This window comes from Ostrea edulis, chromosome 5, assembly GCF_947568905.1.
Source record: "Ostrea edulis chromosome 5, xbOstEdul1.1, whole genome shotgun sequence".
Classification (NCBI taxonomy): Eukaryota; Metazoa; Mollusca; class Bivalvia; order Ostreida; family Ostreidae; genus Ostrea; species Ostrea edulis.
This window is the reverse complement of record NC_079168.1, coordinates 16,294,090-16,321,589: the sequence shown is the minus strand read 5'-3', so window position 1 is coordinate 16,321,589 and position 27,500 is coordinate 16,294,090. Positions and strand designations below refer to the sequence as shown.

Here is a 27,500-nt window from a genome sequence, read left to right as displayed (position 1 = left end):
AAATATATAGGAAAAATCTTTAAAAATCTTCTTCCCAGAACCACTAAACCAGAAAAGCTGAGATTTATATGAAAGCTTTCTGATATAGTGCAGATTCAGGTTTGTTAAAATCATGCCCCCCCCCCCCCCCCGGGTAGGATGGGGCCACAATAGGGGATCAAAGTTTTACATACAAATATATAGGGACAATCTTTAAAAATCTTCTTCTCAAGAACCATTGGGCCAAAGAAGTTCACATTTACATGAAAGCTTTCTGACATAGTGTAGATTCAAGTTTGCAAAAACCATGGCCTCCACGGGAAGGTTTGGGGCCATAATAAGGACTACGGTTTTACATGCAAATAGATATGGAAAATCTTCTGATATGGACCAAGGTGACTCAGGTGAGCGATGTGGCCCATGGGCCTCTTGTTTTTCTAACGTTTTCTCATTGACACATTGCTATCATTACACAAAGGTAATATATACATGGCTTTCAGTTTCATTTTCACATACATCAAGATATCCAGAAGACCCTTTTTCAGCAAGATGCATGTACAGTGCATGTGGTTTGAGAAAATGGAAATGATGAAAATAAGACGTATAAGAAATATTCTGCATGTGTGTTTTTAGGTTGATGGCTCTTGGATTGGACCAGTTTAAACATCTGCCATACAGTCATGAGTTGATCAGAAAGTTTCTCCTTCCATGTAAAACAGAGGAACAAATAAGAATTCGCATCAAGAATCTCACCAGCTCCAAGGCTTCCCCAAACATTATAAAGGTGCTACATTTTGTTCATCATCCATCACTCATTCTCTTGCGGGTTCTCGGAAACTTCAAAGCGAAGTATCTTCATATCTGACACCAAGATTGGATTAAATGTACATGCAATACATTTCCAAATCCCTTGCTTCTTTTTTCTTTTTTGCTGTACACAGAGATGTCTTTACGTACATGTATTCAACCACGAATTTAAACATGTACAGTATGTGTACAATTTTCTTTAAAAAAGGTTCTAAAATTTGTGACTAAATTACATCTGATACCATGGTTCCTGTTGGTGAGATATACTGTATGACACATTTTCTAATCCCTGATTCGTCTTCATGTACTAGCTTGTAAGATAGGCTTTGATTGGTTAACAAACCCAGGTGTAAATTTCAGTATACCCTGTGGAAGCTGGGGATAAATAATGTGACATCACAATGCATGGTCTTTCTACATACAAAGATACCAAATTTTATAACTTTTGTTCCTTTAATATAACATATTCGTTACTATTCAGTGAAATTTATTTACATTCGATATCTTTACAAAATGTAATGGTAGCCATTTCCCCATGAACATGCTGTAGTTGTAAATGGTTCTCTTATAAATCTTGATAAATGTACGGTAGTTCATCTATTTTAATAGCTGGGAATTCTGACAGAAATGAGAGTAGAATGTAAATATAAGAAATAGATCATATTGTTTTCAAAAATTCATGAGGATATGAACTGCAGCACTTCATGCCAACATCCTTTTAATGAAACGCAAACACGCTTCATGAAGTATGCCAGCATTACACATCGCAGTTCATACCCTCATGTATTTTCAGAAATGAAATTTCTTTGTTTTATGATGTCACTTTATTTACCCCTGGCTTGTAAAATATTTGACATGAATTTTCTTGTTTGAATCACTAAGTGATACGTGTAATATCAACTGGTTACCTAGGAAATGAATTCGTTATCCAGGTCCAATCCAAGGGGTACGGGGATTTATCCTGGATTGTATTACAACATTCTGTGGCCGCAGGGTGTATGGAATACAATCCGGGGTAAATCCCTATACACCCTGGATAACTGATTGTACACCTGCTATGTCTGTTGATGGCTTGCATTTCCACCTGTATAATATGTTTGTGTTTTTGTCATCAAAAGTTTACAACACGATAAAGGATTTTTTTTATGTTTGGAACTTTATGTTGAATTACATGTACATGGTTTGATGCATTTTGATTTAGGTATTCAACAAGTGTGTGTTCTTTTTAGTCTAATACTTATGATTTTCTGTTTTTGTGGAATTGAATGCATGAGATTATATTAGATGAACTGTAACTTAGACTACAGCTTGACTGTTTTGCTTGCTGATTCATTGAGATTGTAGAATGTTAAAAATTAAGTGTTTGAACTTTATATATTTATACAGAATTACAAGCTGACTAAGAAATTGCCAGATTTCCCACATTTCACTGGAGTCTTCTCCCTTCCTGACATGAAATCTCCCAAGAATCAAGACACTGAGAGACTGCCAACTTGGTGTAAAGAGTTCAAAATTCGCGAAATCATGGCTAGCACTGATGAGGATCTGGAGAAAAATGGAATGATGCAGAGGTCATCCAGTGTCAACATTCCACTGGTGTCTGTTAGCAAAGAAATGGTATGGTTACTTCTTGGTGTCTGAAAGACACACTCACTTAATACAAGTACCATAAACTTGCTTGTTAGTTGTTGAAAATATTCTCTCATTTCTTAGGTCGAGGATGACAAGTCCAATTCCGCTCCAGTTACACCCATGACCAAGTCACAAGATCAAGTCCATACTGTTATTATAGTCCCAAACCTTACCCCAGAGAAATCAGAAGTAGCCAGTGTGTCACCAAGCATGGAATCGCCTGCCTTTGAGACGAGTGCTACACAGAGTACACTGCCTGTCAGTGCAATTCTTCTGACAAATGTATCACTTTCTTCAGGAACCAAAACTCTTGGATTGCCTTTATCAAACAGTCCAGTAATTTCTCTACCCATGGTAGCTGAACAGACTACTATTCCCTGTCCTGTGATAACCAATCAAATTAGCTCCACAGACTCACCCATTTCACCCTTGCTATCAAGCAGTTTCCCAGCTGTGTCCAATCAAAACATTTTACCTTTGAACACTATTCCAAGTGCTATTAATCCATTTACATGTACCTTAGTTAATAGTTTTAGCAGACAAATGATATCAGTTCCTACTCTGTCTAGTCATGTTGTGTCTGTGCCCAGCTTACCCATCCAAACATTGCCAAGTCCGACAATGACAGAGCTCATCCGAACAAGTCAGACAATGACAGAGCCCATTCTAGCAAGTCAGACAATAACAGAGCCCATTCTAGCAAGTCAGACGATGACACAGCCCATTTTAACAAGTCATGCGATGACACAGCCCATTTTAACAAGTCAGACGATGACACAGCCCATTCTAGCAAGTCAGACAATGACACAGCCCATTTTAGCTAGTCAGGCAATGACAGAGCCCATTCTAGCAAGTCATACAATTGCACAGCCCATTTTAACAAGTCAGACGATTACACAGCCCATTCTAGCTAGTCAGGCAATGACACAGCCCATTCTAACAAGTCAGACAATGACACAGCCCATTCTAGCAAGTCAGACAATGACAAAGCCCATTCTAGCAAGTCAGACTGTTACTACTCCATCTTGCCAAAGTATGCCCATCTTGAGTGAGAAGTTTCACTCATCAGAGTCTGTCATCAGAGATTCATGCTTGCCTCAAAATAATCCTTTGTCATCAAATCTGCCCATACACTCTGGTGTATCATCGACGGAACTGTACAATATGGGTCTGTCTGATGTTGGTTCAGATGGTGACATGGGTATGGCACATTCACCCATCGAGGATTTGACAACAGGAATGCAAAGCTGTGGTGAAATGACTGTTTCTGTTCAGACTGAGAGGTGTATTTCTCCTGATAAAATTGAGCCAACAGTTAAAATGAAAAAGACAGATAGTGTTCATCCGGAAATGATGAAGGAAGTTTTGAAGATGAGAGTGAATATGAAAGATTCTGATGCTGTTTCAGAATCCCCAAACAGGTAAGCAGTTAAAATTGTACATACATTGCGCTAGTTACATGGATTATTAATGTTATAAGACTCCAGTGACTCCAACACTCAGTTGTTGCTATTAAAATGGACACAGATGTATTTTAAATTTTCAAGTTTTTTGGAAAGTGTTTTAATGTAAAAATTTGCAGTCCTTCATTGCCATCATTACATGATTTTGTTCTTCAGGATCAAGAAAAAGCCATTTTCACCAGGATTTATACCCCTACATCAGGAGTCTGTGCAGACTGAACTCTGTGGAAATCCAGGTAGTCCATTATTAATCCGAGTGGTAGACAATGTCCCTAGTCCTGTAGACCAAAGCAAGGAGAAGAATGATGTGTCAGTTACAGAAGTGAACAAAAGTGAGAATGTGAATGCTTGTGAAAGTAATTTGTCTGCAGAAAAGATGGAAAAGAAAGAAAAAGATACATTGAGTCAAAGTGAAATAGAAAATGTGTTTTTAAGTGACAGCATGATACCAGGTTTTAGTCCAGTCAGCAATCAATCTGGTATTTCCAATACTAGTGTGAATGCCACCCTGGTTGCTGCGGACAACAGTGGAAGGGAATCTACAAGTTCTATCAAACGTTCACCAGAACCAGACTCTGCTGCATCATTGAGTCTTTTAGAGGTGAATCAATCAAGAAATGTTCACACTGATGTCTCACAGGTATATGGAACAACAGAAACTATTTCTTCTGCTCAACAGTTTCCAGAATATTCCAGATCGAGAAAACTACTGGGGATACCAATTGAAAATAAAATGAAGGTGAACCAGCTTCCGTCCACAAGCAGAAGTGGAGAACAGGAAGCAGACGGTATCAAGTCATCGTGTAAAGCCCATTTAATAGGATCAATGAACAGTTTATCATTTACACAGTCTAAACCTCTAGTTTCAGCCAGCCCAATGAAATCAGCCCTGGAAATTGTTGCGACTTACTCTTCTTTAATGCTCTCTCCCAAGAAGTGTGCCGAAAGCTTTGTCCAGAAAGCTCAGGAGACGACACCTGTTAAAAGTAGATATCGTCCTCTTGCACCTAAACCATACACACCAACAGACAAAACAGTGAGTCCATTCTTGGGTCCACACAAAAGTCCCAGAAAAAGTCCTAGAAGGCAGCAGCTACAGAGAAAAGCCCGGGCAATATGTCCTAAAGGACTTGTGGTGAAAACAGTAATATCACCATCCAAAAAGGCTGCCTCACAAATCATGAACAGAGTTTTGGGTAAAGCTCACTGCAAAATACTGCCCTGCCCACCAGGTTTGCCAAGAAAAGACCTTCAAATTCGAACCCGAGGGTCAGAAGCCACCCAGGTACCACATTCAGTAGAGCCACTAAGGGATGAAGCAGAAACCGAGGTAGAAGGCGTGGAGACGGCCAGTGAATGTGATACAGGTAACAAAGCACTTTAGGAATGGGCCTGTGTAGGAAAATGTTTTTATCTTCTCTCTATGACAAGAAATCTGAATGAATGCATAAATGTATGTGTAGTGAAAATTGTCAACATAAACTACAAATAGTTAAAGACATGTTTTTTCTTGTCACATTTACAAAAACTGTAAATCATAGCTATTTTAGTATATACGGTATTCATACTATGCATTTTATCCATCTTACATTTGCCCTTTTTGTTTTTAAATGTGATCAAACATTAACAACATGAAATATACACATATTTCTATGCTACAGACAACAAAATCCAATTGTTACTTTCAATGAAATCAGGAGTATTTCCAACATTTTGTTATCTGTAACAGTGGAATCCGAATACTTGTAACATTTTGTTATCTGTAACAGCGGAATCCGAATACTTGTAACATTTTGTTATCTGTAACAGCGGAATCCGAATACTAGTAACATTTTGTTATCTGTAACAGCGAAATCCAAATACTTGTAACATTTTGTTATCTGTAACAGCAGAATCCGAATACTTGTAACATTTTGTTATCTGTAACAGCGGAATCCGAATACTTGTAACATTTTGTTATCTGTAACAGTGGAATCCAAATACTTGTAACATTTTGTTATCTGTAACAGCGGAATCCAAATACTTGTAACATTTTGTTATCTGTAACAGCAGAATCCGAATACTTGTAACATTTTGTTATCTGTAACAGCGGAATCCGAATACTTGTAACATTTTGTTATCTGTAACAGCAGAATCCGAATACTTGTAACATTTTGTTATCTGTAACAGCGGAATCCGAATACTTGTCGGATGAGGTGATGGAGGACACGGCAGAGGAGAAGAAACGATCTGCACGAAAGAATCTTCAGTCAAAATTTCACAAGAAGCGAGAGGTACGTAACTCTGTGGAGAGTGATGACACAGAGGCTGAAGATCCTAATCTCGACGACAGCCAGGATGATGATGATTCAGAACACATTGCAGACCTCATGGCTGCCAGTACCACCATCAAGTAAGGAAACAAAAATCTGTTATCACTCATTCACTGTCCACTTTCTCATGTTAAATTTTTCAGCATTGTTCATTTCGTTGAGTAAAAAATATTCATTTTGAATTTGATATTTATGCCTCAGAGACAGAAGATTGGGAGGGATATTGGTTTTAACGTCTCTCTGTCTTTCTGTCCTTTTGTCCAGTGTTCAAAATTAGTGTCAGTCCTGCGCCGACGTACACATCGAAGGACTCGCAAATAGTACGACTAAATGGGTCCTTCTCATAATTTTGGGCCGAGACAGTTACTGGGAATAAAACGTTACAACGTGCATTGGTTTATGCATTTAGATTACCTAGTTTATATCTATTCAGCATTTTGATTGGATTTGTTGAAATAAATGAACCAATGAGCGTCTTTAAAAGAAATTATGTATGAGATTGGTAAAACTAGTTAATTGTATCATGATAGAATCAATTTTGCTTTTCATACGTATCTAAATGGTATTTCAAATTAAAATCTAAATAAATTTTAAACTATTCATGACAATTTAAAACTCTGTTATGTCACTTATAATGTTTGACTGTTTCATACTGTGAATGCTTGTGAGTTGTGACAGACACCCTTTGTGAAATGAACTTACTTTGCCCAATCTGGTAAGGAAAACAATGTGGCATTTTCAAGTCTTTATTTTCCCCCCCAAAAAAATGTGATGGGTAATTTTTGGGCCTACATTGCCTTGGAAGGACTCATGTAGACCCTTTTACTGTGGTTCCTTTGGTCCCATTGGAAATAATTTTGAATTTCGAACACTGCTTTTGTCTGCTTTTCAACAACTTTAGTCTTGCCAGTAATTTTTTAAGTGATACAGTAAGAGGTAGAAGTTTCATACATTTTTGCATCATGGGTAGGGTTAATGAAAACCTGGCTTACATTGCCTTTTGTGTCACAAGGTCAAAGGATGTAGCCTCTGTTACTTTGAAGCAGATGTTTGGTTTTTCAGCAAGAAATAGAGAAGAGTTTGGACTTAAATGTTCATATTTGCACCTTGGTTGGTATAATAAAGATTGTTTGAGATTGCTTTTGGGGGTCATGGATCAAAGGGTGCAGCCTCTGTATTTAAGAAGTCCACATTTGAACTTGGCCATGGTTGTGGGCATTATTGTTTAACAAACATGTCTTGTTTCTACAACAATTTGTATTATCGAAAGTTTTCCATTAAGAATCTCTCATCTATCAAAATGCGTTGAGAATAATCGCTTTGTTCTTAAAATATATTGAAGAGTGAAAAGCCTGCTGTTTGGCTTTAGATATTATTTCCTAACAAAATTTGTTCAGTTTTGTGGTCATGTGAACTTATTGAACACACTGTTCATTGCTGGGTACAAACACCCACTGGAATCTATCAACACGTCAATAATATCCAGTCCTCTTTTGGATGCATATGGAGAATAAAAGGGTGCTATGTAGAACAGTCTAATAATTGTGCAGTGTTATAAGATTTATCTAAACATAGTCCAGAGTGAACTGAAATATTTTGTAGTTTCTTTTCCTTTGAAAATTGAAGTCATTTTCAAAAATTATCTAGAGACTTGATAGACATGTAGTACAGGAAATACGACTGCATTTTGTGATATTTGTGATTTTGTTTTGTAAAATCTTTGTCTCTTTTCCATTAACTCTCAAGAAAGAGGATAAGCACATTTGTATATTCTACTATCTCAGTTTTATTCTTTTCCCCAGATTTAATCCAAAAAGCACCCTGTCCAAGGAGTCCAAAGACCTGTCAAGTAAAACAAAACGAAGAAAAGACGCTGCCCTGGCCATGCTGGTCCCTGATATTGTAGACACAGACCCTCAGGTGATTGTAGTACATACTGTTACTGTGTTATACAGAATGATCACTGTGCAGGCCTATTTATTCCAAATCCACTCTTTGGTATTATATTAACATAGGTTAAATATACTAGTATAAGTTTCGTTTAAAATAGATTTTTTTCAATTTACAAATTAATTCTGAACACAAATTAACAGTTTCTAGTGTTTGTTACATCGCATTTTGTTTTAAACATGAAATTTTCTATCAATCCATATTTAACCGAAAACATGGCACGAGCCTTGTTTACATAACAAAGACTTGTGAGTGCTGTATCTCATTTGTAACTCAACAACTGACATTCAAATTTTTACTGACCATTAGAAACATCTTAGTTAAGCATTGTAAACATTGAAAATGGGAAAATAAAATTTAAAAATGTTCAGTTCAAATCGTTTCCACTTAAAAATCTTTTCAAGAATAGCAATGTTATAAAATGTCAAATTGACATGCAAGCATCATCATGTAGTATAGATTCAAGTTTTTTCCAAACCACACTCCATGTGACCAAGGTGGTACCATAATTGAAATTTTATGTTTTACTTTGGGAAAATGGAACTGCTTTATCATATTCTTTTTTCCCGTTATGCAGAAAGATGATCGAGACACTGCATTTGCAAAGGCTTATTTGACCAAGGTAGCAGAAACTCTGAAAGACGACTTCACCACATATAAACAATTCCTGAAAATCCTCTACGAGTTTGGGAAGTCTGAACAGTCACCAGTGAAGGTAGTTTGCTTCTTCATAAATATTTAAGTTTGCATCTTGCACAAAAGTTATTTCATGGCTTGTTTAAAGACTGAGAAAATGAGCACCACCTTCAAATTTACCTGGTCTGTGAACCCTTGTCAATCAGGAGAAATTAAGCTTCAGATTGGATGATAGAAATTGATGGACATTTAGTTACTAGTCTTTGTTTATACCTTATCTATCTTATCTAGAGATCGAAGCGTCCGTGAAATCTTTTGATGCTTACCGCATAATCTGGCTCAAGAGGGAAACGGTTTTGGCTTTTTCATGTAGAGATAGTCACAAAATAGTAGTAAGTTGCATACAATTACATAAATTATAATAGAATATAGTAGGTTATGCATAGGAATGGGTACAATTGATAATAATTATTATGGATTGTTGAATATAATTTACACGAACATCGATTTTATGCTAAACAGATTAATTATGAGTGAATACATTGTACGTTAATGTAATCTTGTTTACACTTGAAGTTGAAAATTTATAAGTGTAATTTTCCCCTCGAAACATGGCGACCAAAGTACATGTAACTGTCAACTTATCGGAAGAGAAATTGTTGCTAAAAGGGACCTTTCTTGCATATAATGGTTGGAATTGGGATCCAGAAAAATATTTCAAACAGACTTTCTAAGCTGTTTTGGAATATTTAGTCATCATGGGGCGTGGGACGATGACCGGTACATCAGCAGTACATAGCCAGAAAATCTACCGCAGTACGCAGGAACTCCCGTCGGAAACTGTATGTTTGGCAGTCATACATCGTCGGATACTGGGTATCTGACGAACGAAGGCAGTCAAATGGATACAAGAAAACTTAGAATAAAGAATATTCTGCCTAAGTTTTCAATGGCTAACGTTCTCATTTATATAAAAAGAATTTATCGAGCTCTAATTTTTACATGTTTGATTCATTAGATTTAATTATCAACATTTCGATTAACCTGCACAAGAAAAATGACTACCATGAATTTTTCAATCTTACAAAAACGTACAGGTAATGCAGGTAACACAGATAACATCCTGTGTATTTGGGACGGTGTACACAAGCTAGCAAGGTTCCCTCGGGCTCGGGGCTTCACACCTGCCTTAAATTAGCTCCGCCCCGGAAAACTGACCAGTTGAAAACCTCGACCTTTAAGCTTCATATATGGAGTATGATTTTACCATCAAAAGAGTGTTACAAGCTCTTTTGTAAAATCCAGTTATTTTGCATGAATTTTTTGTGGGGGTTTTTTTTTTGGAATGATAAACAAAAGTGTTTTGTTTGCAAATGAGAAATTTTAGAGTAAAAATTTTGCTGTGATTGGATGCATGATACCAATATCAAAAAGACTCGGCTTGATGTTCTAATTTTTAAAAAAAAAAATATATCTATGAGAATTTAAAACTTTATTTGTTAATATTTTTAAATCTATGGCTAAATTTTTTTAAAAAACAGGTCATGTAGAAAAAAGATATTTTGAGCAAATATATTTTATCATATATTCAGAAATACAGTCAAACCTCGTTATCTCGAACTTGATGGTCAAGAAAAAACTTTGTGATATCCGAGGATTCGAGATATTGAGGGGAAATGCTTAAAGAATTAGTGGTTGGAACTTCCAAATCACTTCGATATATCCATGGTATTCAAAATATTGGTGTTCGAGATATTGAAGTTTTACTGTATTGTGATTTTTCAAATTTGAACCAAGCTCGATTGGAATTCTAAAAAGTGGTAGATAACATTTTAATCAGAAAACTGCATTCCCTTGTTGTGAAGTGGTTTACATGAATTGATAATGTGATCAGTCTGTGCATGTGTGTGTCCATTCGTGTGTGAATGTATTGACAGTTTTCTAGACTTTATTGAAAATCTGTACTTATACTTATATACTTCAAGTTTAATTGAATAAAGTTTAAGTGTAAAAAAAAAAAGGTCATGTTTAGAACACTGTAGCTCAATAACAAGCGTTGCAACCCCAATTTTTCTTTTTAATTTCCTAATTCTCCTTCAATGTAGAAATCAAAAATACACTTCCCAAAAAATTGACATTACTCCAAATCTCAGGTGTGAACCTCTTTGATAGTACTTTTAAAAAAAATGTTCTTACCTATGATGTCATAATAGGTGCTGACTACTTTCTTGTGACAGGTTATAAGTATTCTGTTGACATCATAGTGCACATCTGTGGTCAGTAAACCATGTGTAAGAGGCAAATTGGCAATATTAGGTATTAGTAAGAGGCATAATATTGTTTTGTACATTATTGGTTTCAGCCAATGAAATTTCAAGACTTTTATCAGAGACAGGATAAGAAGAAATACGTTGCCGGTTCAATAGATAGCTGGTCAGAAATGAAGAAATTGTTGACTGGCGGTCCCATTGATCACCTTCTAGTTACTTAAATACACGAGACAGATGAATATATATATTTTTAAAAATAATCAAAAATACTAAAAATCTAATAAAACAACAAAATCTGTCGCATTAGATAATAATAAATAATACAGTAAGTGGATTTAATTTCGCAATGCTAAAAGTTCGCAGTTTTTCATGTTAGTCTAATTGCGGTAGTTTTATTTTTGCGGAATTCAATTCAGTTCAGATTACTGGTAACTGTTCAAAACGTATTGTGTCACACTTGCAAAATGATTGCGGTTGTTTCAATTTTGCGGAAAAATCCCAGACCGTGAACATACCGAAATTAAAACCACCGCAATCATTTCCCCATTACAGTATTCCATTTGAGTGATTGTTCTTAAACTATTTATTTCTCAAAATACAAACTTCCCGAAATTGAATTCTTGTCAGATTTAATTCACATAAAACCTGGAGAACCATCACTTATCAGCATGACCAGCACACTATACTGCTTGGCCATCTAGGCAAGTCTAAAACTTGCTTTCGATGATGATGGAATTCTGTCACACAGACATTGAGATTGGAAATGGGATATAGTTATTTGACGAAAATTTAAGAGGATTGTACAAGATACACAAGTCAATTTCTATTTTCAATGACCATATAGCGTGTAATGAGAATTCCAAGGTCAAAGAAAACAGCTGTAAGACTTGCCTAGATCAGGCACGTAGCCAGAAAGAAAACGAAGTGTACGCGAAGCATAGCAAGGGATCTGAGGGCCGCCATGCGGCCAGGGCAAAGTCCTTGTGGGGGTCCAGGGGGTACCTCCTGGGTTTTACCAATGAAATCACCTATTTTGTGAATAGAAACAGGGTTTTGTCAATTTCAAAACCCAAAAGAATTCACAAAAGTATTTTCTAAAGTGTTCATCGTGTGTACGTGGGCTGACTTTACATTCGTTTATGATTTTCCCCCGTTGTTTTCAACAGCATGGTATTGGTAGAAACATGTATGGTAAATGTTACTGATGAAAGGTGAAAATAACGAACAGTGATCAATCTCAACTCCTATAAGCAATACAAATCAGAGAGTTGGGCAAACATGGACCCCTGGATATACCAGAGGTGTGATCAGTTGCTTAGGAGGAGTAAACATCCCCTGTCGACTGGTCACACCAGCCGTGAGCCCTATATTTAGACCAGGTAAATGGAGTTATCCGTAGTCAAAATCAGAGTGCCAATAACGAAGAATATCCTAATCTGTATAAATGTACTACATATACATACATTGTATGATGAACATTAAAATGATATTCAACATTATGTTAATGATTTGAAATTGATTGAATGGACATTATGATGCTGATTAAATCATAAACCAGGATTATAATTATATAATGCAGTTATATTAGGCACAACTATCTTAACGGCAAAGTATCTCTCTCTCTCTCAAATAATGTGTACGCAGTTGCGTACTTGCGTATAGGCAGCTACGCGCCTGCTAGATGAACAGTCAGTTACGCTGCTAGGAGATTCCACAGGTCATGAGTTCAAAAGTGGGTATTCATATTATATAGTGAATTATCTGTGCTTTATATTAGATATTTCTTCATTTAGTGCAGTTATGTTTATTTAAGGAGGGATGCTACACCAGAGATATGGATGGAAAGTGGAGGATATGTACAACAATATTTTGAAATCGAAAACTTTCAAATTTGCTTTATTTAGGCAAAAAATGCAGTTTTGGTAGAAAGTAATTTTTTTTAAAAAGTTTAAAACCCCTGTTGGACTCAAACCCATGATCAGTTCAGGAGTTGACATGCCAACCCACTAAGCTATTCAGCTAGGCATTTATATCAAAATGGAATAGATATTTATATTTTCACCATGTTTGAATAGGAAGTCGACCATTATGTAGTACACCTCCTTAAGGTAACTCAACATTCACATTATTATCTGATAAAACTATAGAAAGTGTATTTATTCCCATTTATTATAGTCAAACCTAATAAATTATCAAATGAAATATACAGCTCATCACACTTTTTAAGATATGAGACAATACATAAACAGAATCATATATCAACATCAGAAAATTGCAATTTTCATTAAAGGGCATGGAAATTTTTGAATTTTATTTTCCATTTTTAATGTTTAGAATGCTTTAATTAGGGTGTTTCTAATGGTCAGCAAAAAATTGAATGTAAGTTGTCAAGGTTCATGGGAGATACAGAACTCACAATTCTTCGTTATGAAACAAGGCTCGTGCTATGTTTTTTGTTTACATAGGTTAGATATACTAGTAAAAGTTTCTTTTAAAGCAGATTTTTCCAATTTACAAGTTAAATCTGAACACAATTGAATATTTTCTAGTGCTTGGTACATCTTATTTTGTTTTAAACATGCTATTTTCTATTAAACAATCTATATGTAAACAAATACATGGCACGAGCCTTAATTGTTTACTTAACACAGAATTGTGAGTGTTGTATCTCACTTCTAACTCAACAACTAATGTTCAAATTTTATTTGACTATTAAAGATACCTTAATTAAGCATTCTAAACCGTAGAAATGGAAAAATAGAATTTGTAAATTTTCAGCTCAAATGTGTCCATGATCAAATTTTTTTTAAAAACCAGGTTATAACGGTATACATGTAATAGTATTCACAACAATTTCATGAAACCATTTCTTCACAAAAATTTACCAAATGTCTGAAAAATAAGGGAAATCGACCACAAAAAGGACTTGATGAAGATATCTATGAAAACAGTTATTGCCCTTGAATTCAATATCTTGAAACATATCATTGATTATTGATATACAATAGGCTTTCGAAATATTTTTTGTTTAACAAGATATTTTACAAGTAACTATCAGAAAAGACTGCAACAAAATTTTTGTTCCTATCATGCATAAATCTAAATAAAACATTGATTTTGCAAACTCTCATGATATCACATTAGGGTGGAATTACTTGAGTTTATATATATATATATATATATATATATATATATATATATATATATATGTTGTTTGAAAAGAATTTCTCGAGCTTCTCAAGTTATAATGAAATGATTTATTAACATAAATGATTTTGCAACCCGAAACTGGGACCAGGATGATGCAGTAAAAGGACACAATCATTAATTTACCTATGTACATCTTAAACATGTAGCACATGAGAAATGTACATGTAGCAAATAACTAGGACAAAGATAACATATTTATGATTATACTTAACTGCAGAAAAATAATTCCAAAATAATTCCGCACAAACAGCCAGCAGAATTACATTTTCCAATGCAAAATTGAAGAAAATTCAAATGTAATTTTCTGATTGGTTATAAGCAGGATTGGGATTGACGACACTATTATCATTCCTGGAGTGATGGCTACCTAGTGTTGTGTCACTGGTAGCACGGCTGTGTACAATTCCGTCCAGGCTCTGAGAAATTGTGCTGATTCTTCTTAAACCACCTCTAGCACAACATAATACATTCTTCAGTTCTCTCCTGAATCTCTGCCCATGAATGCTGTACAGGAAAAAGTTGATGGAATGATTCAAATACACAAAAAAGTCAGATATGCGAGAAGCCATTAAATACGATGCATAACCATGATAATTCACTTTTCCATCAACTGTGAATTGGAAAGCACTGTCTCTGATGGACATGAAAATAACTTTGGGGCTCGTGCACACTAGAAATGAAAATGAAACAGAAAGTAACATGGCTGTTAGTCTTTGATGAAATTGCTGTCTTGAATCTGTTCTGTTTCTCCTTTGGTTCTGACTTCGCATGGAGCGCCGTCTAAGAGTGGCTTTTCTGTTGTCATAGATAATCATGATGTTGAATGTTAGCAACACCACAAAAGGAACGAAGGAATAAATGGTGGCATCCAGCCATGGCATTACTTTGTCATGAAAGTGTTCATATTCTTCCTCGGGGATGCAGAATCCGCGATCGTCAATAGTAACGGTCCAGAACATGAGGCTATTGATGGCAACAAAAATGAAAAAGAGCAGTAATGTTACCTTTCTAGCTCTTGACGTAGTGGCCATTTGTGCTGCTTTAAGTGGGAAATGAATTGCAATGAACCTTTCCACTGTCATTGCAACAACCAACCAGACAGAATAATCGTATGTAAAGTAGGAAAGAAAATGCATGATGATGCAGGCTGTTTTACTTTGGGTAGTTATGTCTTTACCGTCATTAAGAATGGTTAACCATTTTCTGAAGGCATTGATATATAGTGCAGCCAGGTCCACCACGGCAGTAGCCTGCATGTAAATGAAGGTGGAGGTTGTCCTCATGGTATGTCTGCACAGAACAAGAAAACTCAGAATATTTCCAATGGTTCCCAGCATAATAACGATGGGGAACACATATATGCCAAAAGCATCTGCAAATCGATATTCCCAGTACGTATTCAGTATGTCCTGTAGACTTGGTGGGGGGCGATAAACTGGTGGAGATGGTGTGGTCATCACAGAATCATTGTGGAAACTTTCATTGTCAAAGCGCCTCAGTAAAACATCATTCTTCATGGTTGTTGAAAAATGTCGTACTAGTTGCTAGAACAGTGTCACATTAAGCATGGAGAAACCTTTTTGAACACAATCCTCATGAAGTCTGATGGTCACAACGAAAGTTCTTTAACTTATTGATTTTTAGTTTTTTGTTACACTTGTAAGAAATATGATAACAGCATCTTGGCCCAGAGAGATTGTAATTTTCCCATTCGTCGCTGTTCGGTATATTTTTCACTTTTCCGCACCAAGAAACTGCAAGTATCCTATTCACCGCAGCTGTTATCCCAAAAAAAGTTGTGTTTACATTGACTGCAAGATGGGTAAGAATATCTCCGGAAAAGTTGTTGTCATTACTTAAATCAACACTCGGATGGCAAGGCAACTCAAATTTGGTCTCGAGTGGGAGATTGTCTTTCTGATTGTTCAAATATCATGGCTCTTCACATCCGCCAATACATTTAAAGTCTATTAGACAAAAGACATCTTACATCTTGTTGTCAGATCTGTCACATTGTTTGAAGTCTATAAACAGATGAAGGATAATCTATTTGGGATATGTGTTAAATATTAACTCCCCCATTAAATACTGGACCATTGTCATCAAAAGGGAAGAGTTAAGAATTATGATGGCTGAAGTGTTGAGTATTTGTCATACAGTGTGTATTGTCCTAAAGTAGATTGTAACTGTACAGGGTGTCCCAAAAGTTGATGTGAAAATACAATTCATGGAAACTTTGCATTTGTTCTATATTATTAGTTTAGATTTGCATGTTGTGTGGGTGTTACATTAATAAGAAATAACACACCAGAGAAATTGGTATGGGTGGAAAGTAAGGGATATGTACAATCATATTTTGTAACTGAAAACTTTAAAATTTACCTTATCAAGTAAAAGAATGCAGCTTTAATAGAAAGACATCTGGAAAAAAATCAAACTTGTGCTAGACTCAAACTCACAATCTATAGTCGATTGGCAGTTTCATTTGTTAACTCACCGAGCTATGTGACAAGGCAATAAGATTCAGTTTGATAAGGAATATTATATTACTTATAGGTTATTGATTAGATAATTGTGTACCTAAGAATCAGATCTTTGCTCAGAAAAGAGGGCTGAACTTGCAAGGGTGGGCATATTTCCCAATATTTAGTCATTAACATTTTTATTACATATTTTTCAAATTGGAGAAGCACACAATCATTTACATTTCAGTAGCAGACAAATTTAGTGTTTGTGTTTAATATCTGTAAACAGAAAGTGATGTCACAGTGATTAAATAATTATACAATGTGTAAGCAGATGTGATGTCACAATTAAATTGAAAGTAGTCCCTTGGCCTTTACATTGCGGAATTTTCATGGCTCAGTAAAAGCCAGAGTCCTCTCTCTCTCTCTCTCTCTCTTTCTCTCTCTCTCCATGGCTCAGTAAAAGCCAGAGTCCTCTCTCTCTCTCTCTCTCTCTCTCTCTCTCCATGGCTCAGTAAAAGCCAGAATTCTCTCTCTCTCTCTCTCTCTCTCTCTTTAGAGTCTTTAAGAAAGAATATCAAAATACATGTACCTTGGTGTATTATAATGATATTTATTTTTCCATTTGTGTTTTGGGAGAAGTCAGCCATTATGATAGTGGGTTATTTATACTTAAAATTATCTGATGGCCTGTAAATGTAATTGTCAGAAGAATTGATTGATGTCAGAATATTTTGTATTCATCCTTACATGATAATGTGATAATGATTGATTTTTTATTAATGAGATGAAGGTTGTGTCTTCCATATATTTTAAAGCTACATGACCAGCAATTTTCAAATCCATGCTTTATCTTAAAAATACACAGTGCACTTTTTAGACATTGACATTAGACATTGCACTCATTTGCACTACAATTAATCAAGAAATCATTACGTTAGTACAGTATCGGTGTTGATATGCTGCGGATCATCCCCAGTTAGTGATTGTCAGACCGCGATCAATTCTGGGGAAGGAATGTTAAAAATTGGGGAGTACTATATTATCACAGTTAGGCCCAGGAGTGTAATCATTAGGAAAGTGTCATCTTTTAATAAACAAGAAGATAAGCAACATATTATTGTTAATAAAATCATTTATCTGACTTAAGAAAGGTTTATAAATTTATGCATTAGAAATGCATCCAAGTTGGAATTGAAAAATTGTACAACCTTAACTTACCTTGATATTGGGAAATAATTTTGTACAATGCTGTACCTGGGGTGACCATTTTAGCCAATTTTAAAAATTTTACTTGCTTTCTAATAATATCGACAGTGGACCCTCACCTGTGGCCAGTGCATATAGAATACATTATTTGATTTTTATGATATTTAATTATGCTTGATTGTTTTAAAAAAGATTGAAAATTTGCATATAGCCAAACAAATGTTAAATGGACATTCTGTTGGCATTACCATATTATTATTTTTTCAATGACACGTACTGGTAATGATGCAATGTCTATAACTATCTATTAATTATTTTTAAATTCTGTGAATATGAATTACTTTGAATCTTGTATTTTAACTTAAGGAAGTTGGTTTTACACATTTACATTAAAGAAAATCATTATCGTACAGTGTTTATTTGTCCTTATGGCCATTCTCACATCCAAGACATAAAATTACAGTAAAATTTCTACAAAGTAAACAAGTAGACTAAACTGGGACTTTGATCATCTGTAATATTAGAACATAAAAATGATGCATAGGCACTATAATGATTGTAAGAAATATCAACAGCACAGAAATCAACTCTCAAGTTTATTGTTATATTGCTCATTTCTTACTTTTTGTGCTGAAGTAATTCAATGAACTTTAAGCTGTCAGTTTGTTTGGATTTGAAGGGTTTTTAATCATAGAGTGCTGCAATAAAAATGTCAAGTATAAGATTATGTCAATTACTTGTCATAAACTGGTATAATTTTTTCGAATTTAGACCCTATCTTGTGCTCTTCGCGTGCCACAATCATGCCAGCTTCTAAAAATAGGTTTGAATGTCAATAGAAAAAACTATAAAACCAAAGTGAGGTTATAAAAGAGTGTGTGTAAGAGATGTATTTATGTTGTAAGTCACATGACTTTTTTCGAGGCTCTAGTTACCCTGTGCTGCAACTGTAGTGATAGTCTTAAATTTTGCAACTGCTGGTAGCACATAATTTGAAGTTTTATGCAGATCAAACAATATTTTATATTATGGAGGAGGAGAGAATAATTTCAATATTTTAGATTATTGCAAAATGTAATCTATGATGAATACAGTTCTTAAATGTCATAATGCTTATAAAATGGGTGCTATATATTTATACTGGTATTCAGATTATGTCACAGTTCATGTTTGAGATCAGTCAGCACTGAAAAAAGGGGATGTTTTAGAAACATATGTAAGGCACGCTAGTTTCACATAAATGAGAAAAATATAGTTTTACATTTGATAAGCTAATTTTTTCAATTGTACAATTATTTCACATCTATAAACCATAGTTTGTGCTTTCATTTATGTTTGAACTTTCTTAAATCTGAATTATACTTAACGAATGAAACTTAATTTTCAAAATGAATGTCAAATGTTTTTTATCTTGGCTGCATTCAAGATTTTATTGGCTACGTAGTGTTAGATAGCACTATAATCTAGGCTAGCCATACGGTAGACAGACAGAAAGTCACAGGACGAAAAGTCGCAAAAGCGGTAGGACAAAAAAGTCACAGGACAAAAGGTCACGATGATGACTAATTTGATCAAATAGGATAAAAAGTCACAAAAATGACTTTGTTTATGCCATATTTAGCACTTTTAGTTCATTATTAAATGATAATAATGATGTTAATAAAAAAAATTAATTTGTTTATATAGCAATTATTATATGACTTCACTTACTACTTGGAGTGAAAGGAAGCCAACCTGTCAGCAGATTTTGTTCTGACAATCATTAACATATCATGTAGTATGGTAAATGAAATGATCACCAAACTTATTTTTAGCCGGGTTGCACAACATGCAAACGGCTTATAGAATGGTGAATGACATGTGGGCGTGATGGTTGGTTGGCGGACGGGTGTCCCTTAATAGGGTACCTACTTTGTGTAATCGCCTCCTCTCATACCTCTAACTTGACATTCCTCAGTGATTGGGATAAGCATGCGCCCTGCGCCATAGTCGCATTAAATTAAAATATGGCGCATAGAATATTGAAACACTGCGCCGTTGTGACGCATATTGTCGATATACCTAGTTTGAGCTTTTCCCCACTGACATTGTAGATATACGAACTTTTCAAGTTTTGAGCTGATCCCCCACTTAATCTATATCGATTAAGTGCTTGAAAAATCTTTATCGCTGTTAATGCTTTAGTAATAGTACAACTTTACGTTCTTTTAAGTGCAAGTATGAATTAGATTTCCTCAGTGTCTAATCAAACAGTAAAAAGTTATCTGATTGGTTAATACCGTTAAATTGCAATTTTAATGCACATGGACTGGAGATGCCACTGCGAAAAAATTTCTTAAGCCTGACAAAGGGCAAACTGACTTTAATTTTTGCCTGAATAATAAGCCAGGACTGGCAGTAGACACCGTAGGAGCAGAAGGAGACGATGCTGCGGAAATGTCAAAACAGACAATCACAATGAGAATCCTTACTTTAACAAAATGTAAATTTAACACAAATAATAAAACTAAAGTTACCTATGGCAATACAGTCTGTCAGTTGTGTTTAGATTATAATTTACTGGTCTCTCGGACTTATCATTTTAAAATGTTGCATAAAAATTTCAATATGGCACATTCAGTTTAGAAATGTCACATTGACAATAGCTGGTAACGCGCCATTGTCACATTTAGCAATTTGCTTATCCCAATCACTGATTCCTCAAACATTTTGCAGTTGTTATGGATACATTGAAGATGTGCATGTGCCTTTTTGAAAGTGATTATTTTTCAAATTCAAAAATTTACATGTAGTTGAACTTAGTCATTTTTTAAGCATGTCTTGAATAGACAGTATACCTATTTTGTGTAATCAGCTCTTCTTAGACCTCTAACTTGACATTCCTCAAACTTTGTACAGTTGTTATGGACATATTGAGATGTGCATGTGTCTTTTTGAATTCAAAGTGGTCAGAAATTTTTTCAAAAAAATTTACGTGCTGTTGAACTTTGTCATTTTTTAAGCATGTCTCGAATAGACAGTTTACCTATATTTGTGTGAGAGTCCCTAGGTCTTTGGAAATGAGAAGAGAAGAACAGGGCCTACAAACTAGTATCAAGATCAATGGACTCCAGTAACCTTGACCTCTGACCTTGGAACATAAAACTGGTATTACTTTAGATCCAGGTCTGATAGAAGTATGGGATCTTCAGAAATGATGAGATCTACAAATTAGTATCAAGGTCAAGTGATTCCAGTGACCTTGACCTTGGACCTTGATTATATAAACTGGTATAACTTTAGAACAGGAATTCATATAGACATGGGACCTTCAAAAATGATAAGAGGAGACAAACTAGTATCAAGGTTTAATGACTCCTTGACCTTTGACCTTCATCATAAAAACTCGTAATATTTTAGAACCAGGACCGATAGAGGTATGGAATCTTCAGAAATGAGAAAAGGATATTTTGACTTACAAACTAGTATCAAGGTCAAATGACTCCAGTGATTTTGACCTTTTACCTTGAACATAAAAAACTTATATAACTTAAGAACCAGACCTGTTAGGGACCTTGGATCTTCAGAAATGATGAGAGGATAATGGTACCTAAAAACTAGTATCAAGGTCAAGTGATTCCAGTGACCTTGTCCTCTGACCGTGATCATATAAAAACTTGTATAACTTTAGAACTTGGGACTGATAGAGACATGGGATCTTCAGAAATGCTGAGATGATGGGGATCAAGGTCAAGTGACACTAGTTTTACTAAAAGAAACAAAGGTCTTTTTTTTCAAATTTCAAAATCAAGGTCTTTTTGATGTTGATTTTTTAAATAAAATTATTAAAAATTGACATAGACATTGTGTAAGGGAGTTATTAATGTGGGAGAAAATAGTACTCAGAAAAAGCCCACTTTTATACAAACCAGTACTTTGTTTGGGAGACTTTATTATCAGCAGATTATAATCATATCTCTTTTTTATCATTAAAAAGACTTCTTTGGGTTTGCTAATATGGTGTAGAAATTAAAAATGCATGTTTAGAAAAAGCAGAAAATGATGTTCCGAAATTGTGAATTTCGCAAACCTAGGGTTTTGACTCCAGGACAGGTCCAAATTAGTCATATTGTGTTAATGTTACATATATTAAGTAAAATCTTTCATCAGTATAGGCACTAGTTATAAGAATGCATCTTTTTATGCCCTCGAGGATCGGGGGGAGGGGGGGATATTGTTTTTGTCCTGTCTGTCATTCTGTCTGAAACTTTAACCTTGCTAATAACATTTGAACAGTAAGTGCTAGAGCTTTGTTATTTCACATGAGTATTCCTTGCGACAAGACCTTTCCGTGGGTCCCAACATTTTTGACCCTGTGACCTTGACCTTGGAGTTTGACCTACTTTTTGAAAACTTTAACTTTGCTAATAACTTCTGAACAGCAAGTGGTAGAGCTTTGATATTTCACATGGGTATTCCTTGTGACAGGACCTTTCCGTGGGTACCAACATTTTTTACCCTGTGACCTTGACCTTGGAGTTTGACCTACTTTTTGAAAACTTTAACTTTGCTAATAACTTCTGAACAGCAAGTGGTAGAGCTTTGATATTTCACATGGGTATTCCTTGTGACAAGACCTTTCCGTGGGTCCCAACATTTTTGACCCTGTGACCTTGACCTTGGAGTTTGACCTACTTTTTGAAAACTGTAACTTTGCTAATAATTTTTGAACATTAAGAGCTAGAGCTTTGATATTTCACATGAGTATTCCTTGTGACAAGACCTTTCCGTGGGTTCCAACATTTTTAACCCTGTGACCTTGACCTTGGAGTTTGACCTACTTTTTGATAATTTTAACCTTGCTAATAACTTTTGAACAATAAGTGATAGAGCTTTGATATTTCACATGAGTATTCCTTGTGACAAGACCTTTCCGTTAGTACTAAACCTTTTGACCTTGACATTTGACCTACTTTAAAAAAAATTGATATTGGTCATAACTTCTAAATGGTAAATATTAGAGCTTTCATATTGTACATGAGCATTTCTTTTGACAAGATCGTTCTACTGGTACCAAGATATTTGTCTTTGTGACCTTGGCCATCTTCGGAATTGGCCATTATCGGGGGCATTTGTGGTTCACAAACACATCTTGTTCTATATTGTTGCTGAATATTAGAATTTGCGTAGATATGGAGAATAGGAAATGTTTTCTAAATTTCATAGCCCTTTAGGCTAGTGATATTTTTGACTAATACTCAGGTGACTGATCAGGCCTGTGGACTAGTGATATATTTAACTAATGCTGAGGTGACTGATAAGGCCTGTGGGCCTCTTGTTTAGCTATCACTGCAGCTGTTGAATTGAAAAATTATACATTCAATGTACATGAGCTGATATCAATGGGTTACATATCAAGTTTAAGTCTCCTTTGAATAACCCCGCGGGGATCCGGGTTAGAATAGGTCCTCAGTACCCCTTGTTTGTCGTAAGAGGCAACTAAGTGGGGCGGTCCTTCGGATAAGACTGCAAAAACCGAGGCCCCGTGCCATAGCAGGTGTGGCACGATAAAGATCCCTCCCTGTTCAAAGGCCATAAGTGTCGAGCATAGGCTTAAAATTTGCAGCCCTCTACTTCCACATGAGTGAAAAAATCTCAAGCAGGACGTTAGACGATATACTATCAGCCAACCTTTGAATAATGTCACAAAGTGGGGCTTTCTCTGATGCTTGCCATCACAATGATATCCACCAGTATTATGTTAACAATCATGTATAAATTTACAGCTATACAGAGACATGACAGAACTCCTGAAGAACTTTCCCGATTTAGTGGAGGACTTCTCGGTTTTTCTTTCCCCTAGCCAAGCCGTGGAGTGTGGCTGCTTCATGGAAAACTTGCGTTTCAGGAGAGCTAGGGTTTTCCTACGCAAGTTAGAGGTAGGTTGTGCTAGTATGACTGTACTGAGGAGGGTGTGTTATTTCTGTTTACATGTGTAGCCATATTTTGATTGGTCAGTGACACAGACTAGTGTCAGTCTTCTCTCTGCTGTTACAAATTAAAATGGCTTTGTATTTGGTATGTGCCAAGCTTTCTCAGCATGAAAATGCATGGAGGAATTGTGGTACATTTATAGAGAACATGTTAGTACTCATAATTGTTATCAATGTACAATTGTATTGATGTTTGAGTAATCTGAAAATGTACTGCAACTTATACCATTTATGACTGGATCTGCTATGGATTTTTTTTTACCATAAAAGGCCACAATTCTTGCTTTTAATTGCTTGCAAAAACAATTCTGTCATTAGATTAACACTAGATTGTCATATAATTAAGATGTATCATACTATTAAATATACATGTGAACATATATATTTTCTAGGTGTATGCTGAAAGACACCCATCTCACTATCAGAAAATCATGAAAATTCTGACCAAGTGGAGTCCTGGTTCTAAGGAGGAGGACAAAGCAGTGAAGGAGCTGTTAGAACCGGTGCTGAAGTCCCAGCCACATCTACTGGACGAGTTGTCATGTTTCTTTGAGGATGAAAGGCCTCCTGACAGGTAGAATTCGAGAGTGGGTAGGATGCTTAATGCAGTTAATGGTTAAATGTGTCTCAATATTTCAGAAGTTAGACAAACACATTTTTACACTTCAGCTACATGACAGAATTTGAGGAGATAACTCTCGGAGACAGCGATGAAGAGGAAGGATTCAAGTTCGATGAATTTGAGGAAGTGGTAGTCCCGGAGGATGAGAATCCAGATGGAACCAAAAAGTGCACGTGTACCTGTCATCAAAATCCCAAAGCCAAAAACTTCCACATGAGGAATATACACTGCACAAACTGCTGTTTGAAGGTAGTGTGTTAAATTATTTAAAAAATTAAAGATCTGATTTGCATGTCTTATACTGCTAAAGTTCATTGCTTAGATTCCTTATAGTGTCAAAATACAGAAAACTTTGGATATAATGTTTTCTATGGGATCAAGAAAATTTGAGCGTTATATCCGATAAACGTTATATCCTCTGATGCTAGCCCAAACTTTTTATTTCACACAATGAATTTTTCATAATGAGTATTTTTACATTTTATTAATGTAGTTCACAAAAACGTTGTAAACACAGTTAATGTTTTATTTCAAGAACGCATCAACTCTTAAACCACTGAGTATTTGTATTGATTTGTACAGCACCTGCTCTAACTATAACACTCATTACTGTATAAAAACATACAAACAAGGAAATGCAAGTTTTATGAAATTTTATTCATTTACCTGTCATTACTAAGCACTCTGATTTAAACGGAATAAAAAGACTTTTTAAATTCTGGATTGGTTTTGTTACTTACCTCTACCGGAAATGTTATAATTGTAATATTATCATTGGTTTACATCGATCACATGAAGACCACTTATATTTCATACACCGTCAATGGTAGTCATTAGTCTTTAATTTTTATACACGTCAATTTACGAGTTATTTCCCTTTCCACATTTACTTTGGTTTCAAAAAGGTGGACTGCTCAATAACACAGTTGAAAACTATGGTCAAAGAAACAAATTTCTAACTGTTAAAACTGAATATGGACACTAGGCCTAACATTGAACGCAAATACGTAAGCTACGGAGTTTCCACGTCACTTGTGTGTGACGTCATAATTGTTTCAGATGACAGTGTGCATCCTACATGATTACTCATAATCAAGCAAATTTTAATTTATTGTTCGTACATTTATGCCATTTAGAATTGGCAGTCGGTAAGATATATTCATTACGTGGTTTGTAGTTGATCTAATATAGGTTTATATGTGATCTGTAATATGGGGCTAGAGTTTCACTTTTGCCCCATATGAAATTTACTGATCACGTATAAACCTAAATTAGGTCAACTACTTTGTTGCTTTATTATTACTATGAACATAGCAAATGAATAGAACTCTTGTACAGTATGTGGAATTTTAGTTGACCTATACATGTACATGTATTCATTGGTGCTATATGTAATTTATGAATTTACTTGCTTCAACAGCAAACAAAGTTGTGGCACCATGATCTTGGAAAATTTGTGATGGACAAAAAGTACTGTCCATCACAAATATTCTGTAGACTTGAATTAAAGATACATGTAGTTTTGCAGGTATGAATTTGCATGTACTCATCTTCTATTGTATCTGTTTAGATAATGGAATTTGTTTACAGTATACTGTGTCTACATTTTAAACATGTTACAATAATTGTAAAATGAAATTTTAGTTAAGCTATACTGTCCCAGGTATTTAAGGAGTTTTTTTTTTACAGAATTTACAAATTTTTTGTTTCTTTTTTATCGTACAAACTTACTTTGTGTAGGTGATAGATGGAGAGCTTTACTACAGAATAAACAAACAAGTTCTGAAAAAGGTGAGGGTGAAATACCACCCAGAGATCAATCCCAATTGCAACCCTCTAGAAAAGGAGATGGTAGCAGAGCCAACATCAGCAGCTCATTGGGAGGAGGATGAGGAGGCAGCCGAGAAGGAGAATGTCCAGATCATGCAACCAAAGCACATAGGAATAAAGGTAAAGCCAAGCTGAAAATTCCTAAACACGTAGGAATAAAAGTAAAACCAAGCTGGAAATTCCTAGACACATAGAAATAAAGGTAAAACCAAGCTGGAAATTCCTACACACATAGAAATAAAGGTAAAACCAAGCTGGAAATTCCTAGACACATGGGAATAAAGGTAAAACCAAGCTGGAAATTCCTACACACATAGAAATAAAGGTAAAACCAAGCTGAAAATTCCTACACACATAGAAATAAAGGTAAAACCAAACTGGAAATTCCTAGACACATGGAAATAAAGGTAAAACCAAGCTGGAAATTCCTAGACACATGGGAATAAAGGTAAAACCAAGCTGGACATTGCTGGAAATTCCTAGACACAGGGGATTAAAGGTAAAACCAAGCTGGAAATTCCTAGACACAGGGGAATAAAGGTAAAACCAAGCTGGAAATTCCTAGACACAGGGGAATAAAGTTTAAACCAAGCTGGAAATTCCTAGATACAAAGGAATAAATGTAAAACCAAGCTGGAAATTCTTAAACCATGTTGCTTTAGATACTACAATTTCAATATGCATTCAGAAAAGATTGTTATTCTTACTAAAGGAAAAGTAAGTGTCCAGTGATATTTTTTTTCAGTTAAAGATATCCAGTAGAAAGAAGGGGAAGCAAGGACGTTTCTTCTCCATCAATGAGATGGCAGATTCTCCTGTGAAGAAATCAGCAAGTACATCTACTGCAGCTAGTGATGATCAGGCTTCCAAGATAGTGAGTCTACCATCCACATCCGAACCGCCAAGTGAAATGGCTGATGATGGTGTTCAAAACAGTGAAGAGGGGATAGAGAAGGAGTCGGCGTCAGAATCTAGAACTGATGAACAGGGGGGTTCAGGAAGACACTCCGAGGAATCTCAGCTCAGCAGTGAATTACCAGATCTTATTCCATCTCAGGACCAAAAGCGGCAAGAGGAAATGAACAGTGGTGGAGCATTGCTGAAGATCGAGGAATCTTCTCAACTATCAAGAGTATCTAGAAC

The 27,500-nt window shown here is 35.4% G+C and overlaps 2 protein-coding genes across 2 annotated transcripts in view; one reads left to right on the top strand and one right to left on the bottom strand.

Moving 5' to 3' along the window:
* LOC125648817 (GON-4-like protein) overlaps positions 1–27,500 on the top strand; it is a 51,969-nt gene that overhangs the window by 21,476 nt on the left and 2,993 nt on the right. The window contains exons 16-27 of the mRNA XM_048875804.2: positions 613–763; positions 2,173–2,403; positions 2,500–3,839; positions 4,038–5,248; positions 6,051–6,273; positions 7,996–8,113; positions 8,721–8,858; positions 23,699–23,851; positions 24,298–24,479; positions 24,575–24,776; positions 26,268–26,477; positions 27,103–27,500. The exon at positions 27,103–27,500 is cut by the window's right edge and continues 969 nt beyond it. Of these exons, the coding sequence (XP_048731761.2) occupies positions 613–763; positions 2,173–2,403; positions 2,500–3,839; positions 4,038–5,248; positions 6,051–6,273; positions 7,996–8,113; positions 8,721–8,858; positions 23,699–23,851; positions 24,298–24,479; positions 24,575–24,776; positions 26,268–26,477; positions 27,103–27,500 (4,557 nt within the window). The remainder of the gene's footprint in view (positions 1–612; positions 764–2,172; positions 2,404–2,499; positions 3,840–4,037; positions 5,249–6,050; positions 6,274–7,995; positions 8,114–8,720; positions 8,859–23,698; positions 23,852–24,297; positions 24,480–24,574; positions 24,777–26,267; positions 26,478–27,102) is intronic.
* LOC125648831 (growth hormone secretagogue receptor type 1-like) lies at positions 13,198–16,392 on the bottom strand. The gene has a single exon (XM_048875825.2). It carries the CDS (start codon positions 15,774–15,776, stop codon positions 14,550–14,552), a length of 1,227 nt encoding a protein of 408 aa, XP_048731782.1. The 5' UTR covers positions 15,777–16,392; the 3' UTR covers positions 13,198–14,549.

Bases quoted from the DNA above. Each gene is read 5' to 3' on its own strand.
- LOC125648831 (XM_048875825.2), bottom strand. From the start codon at position 15,776: ATGAAGAATGATGTTTTACTGAGGCGCTTTGACAATGAAAGTTTCCAC.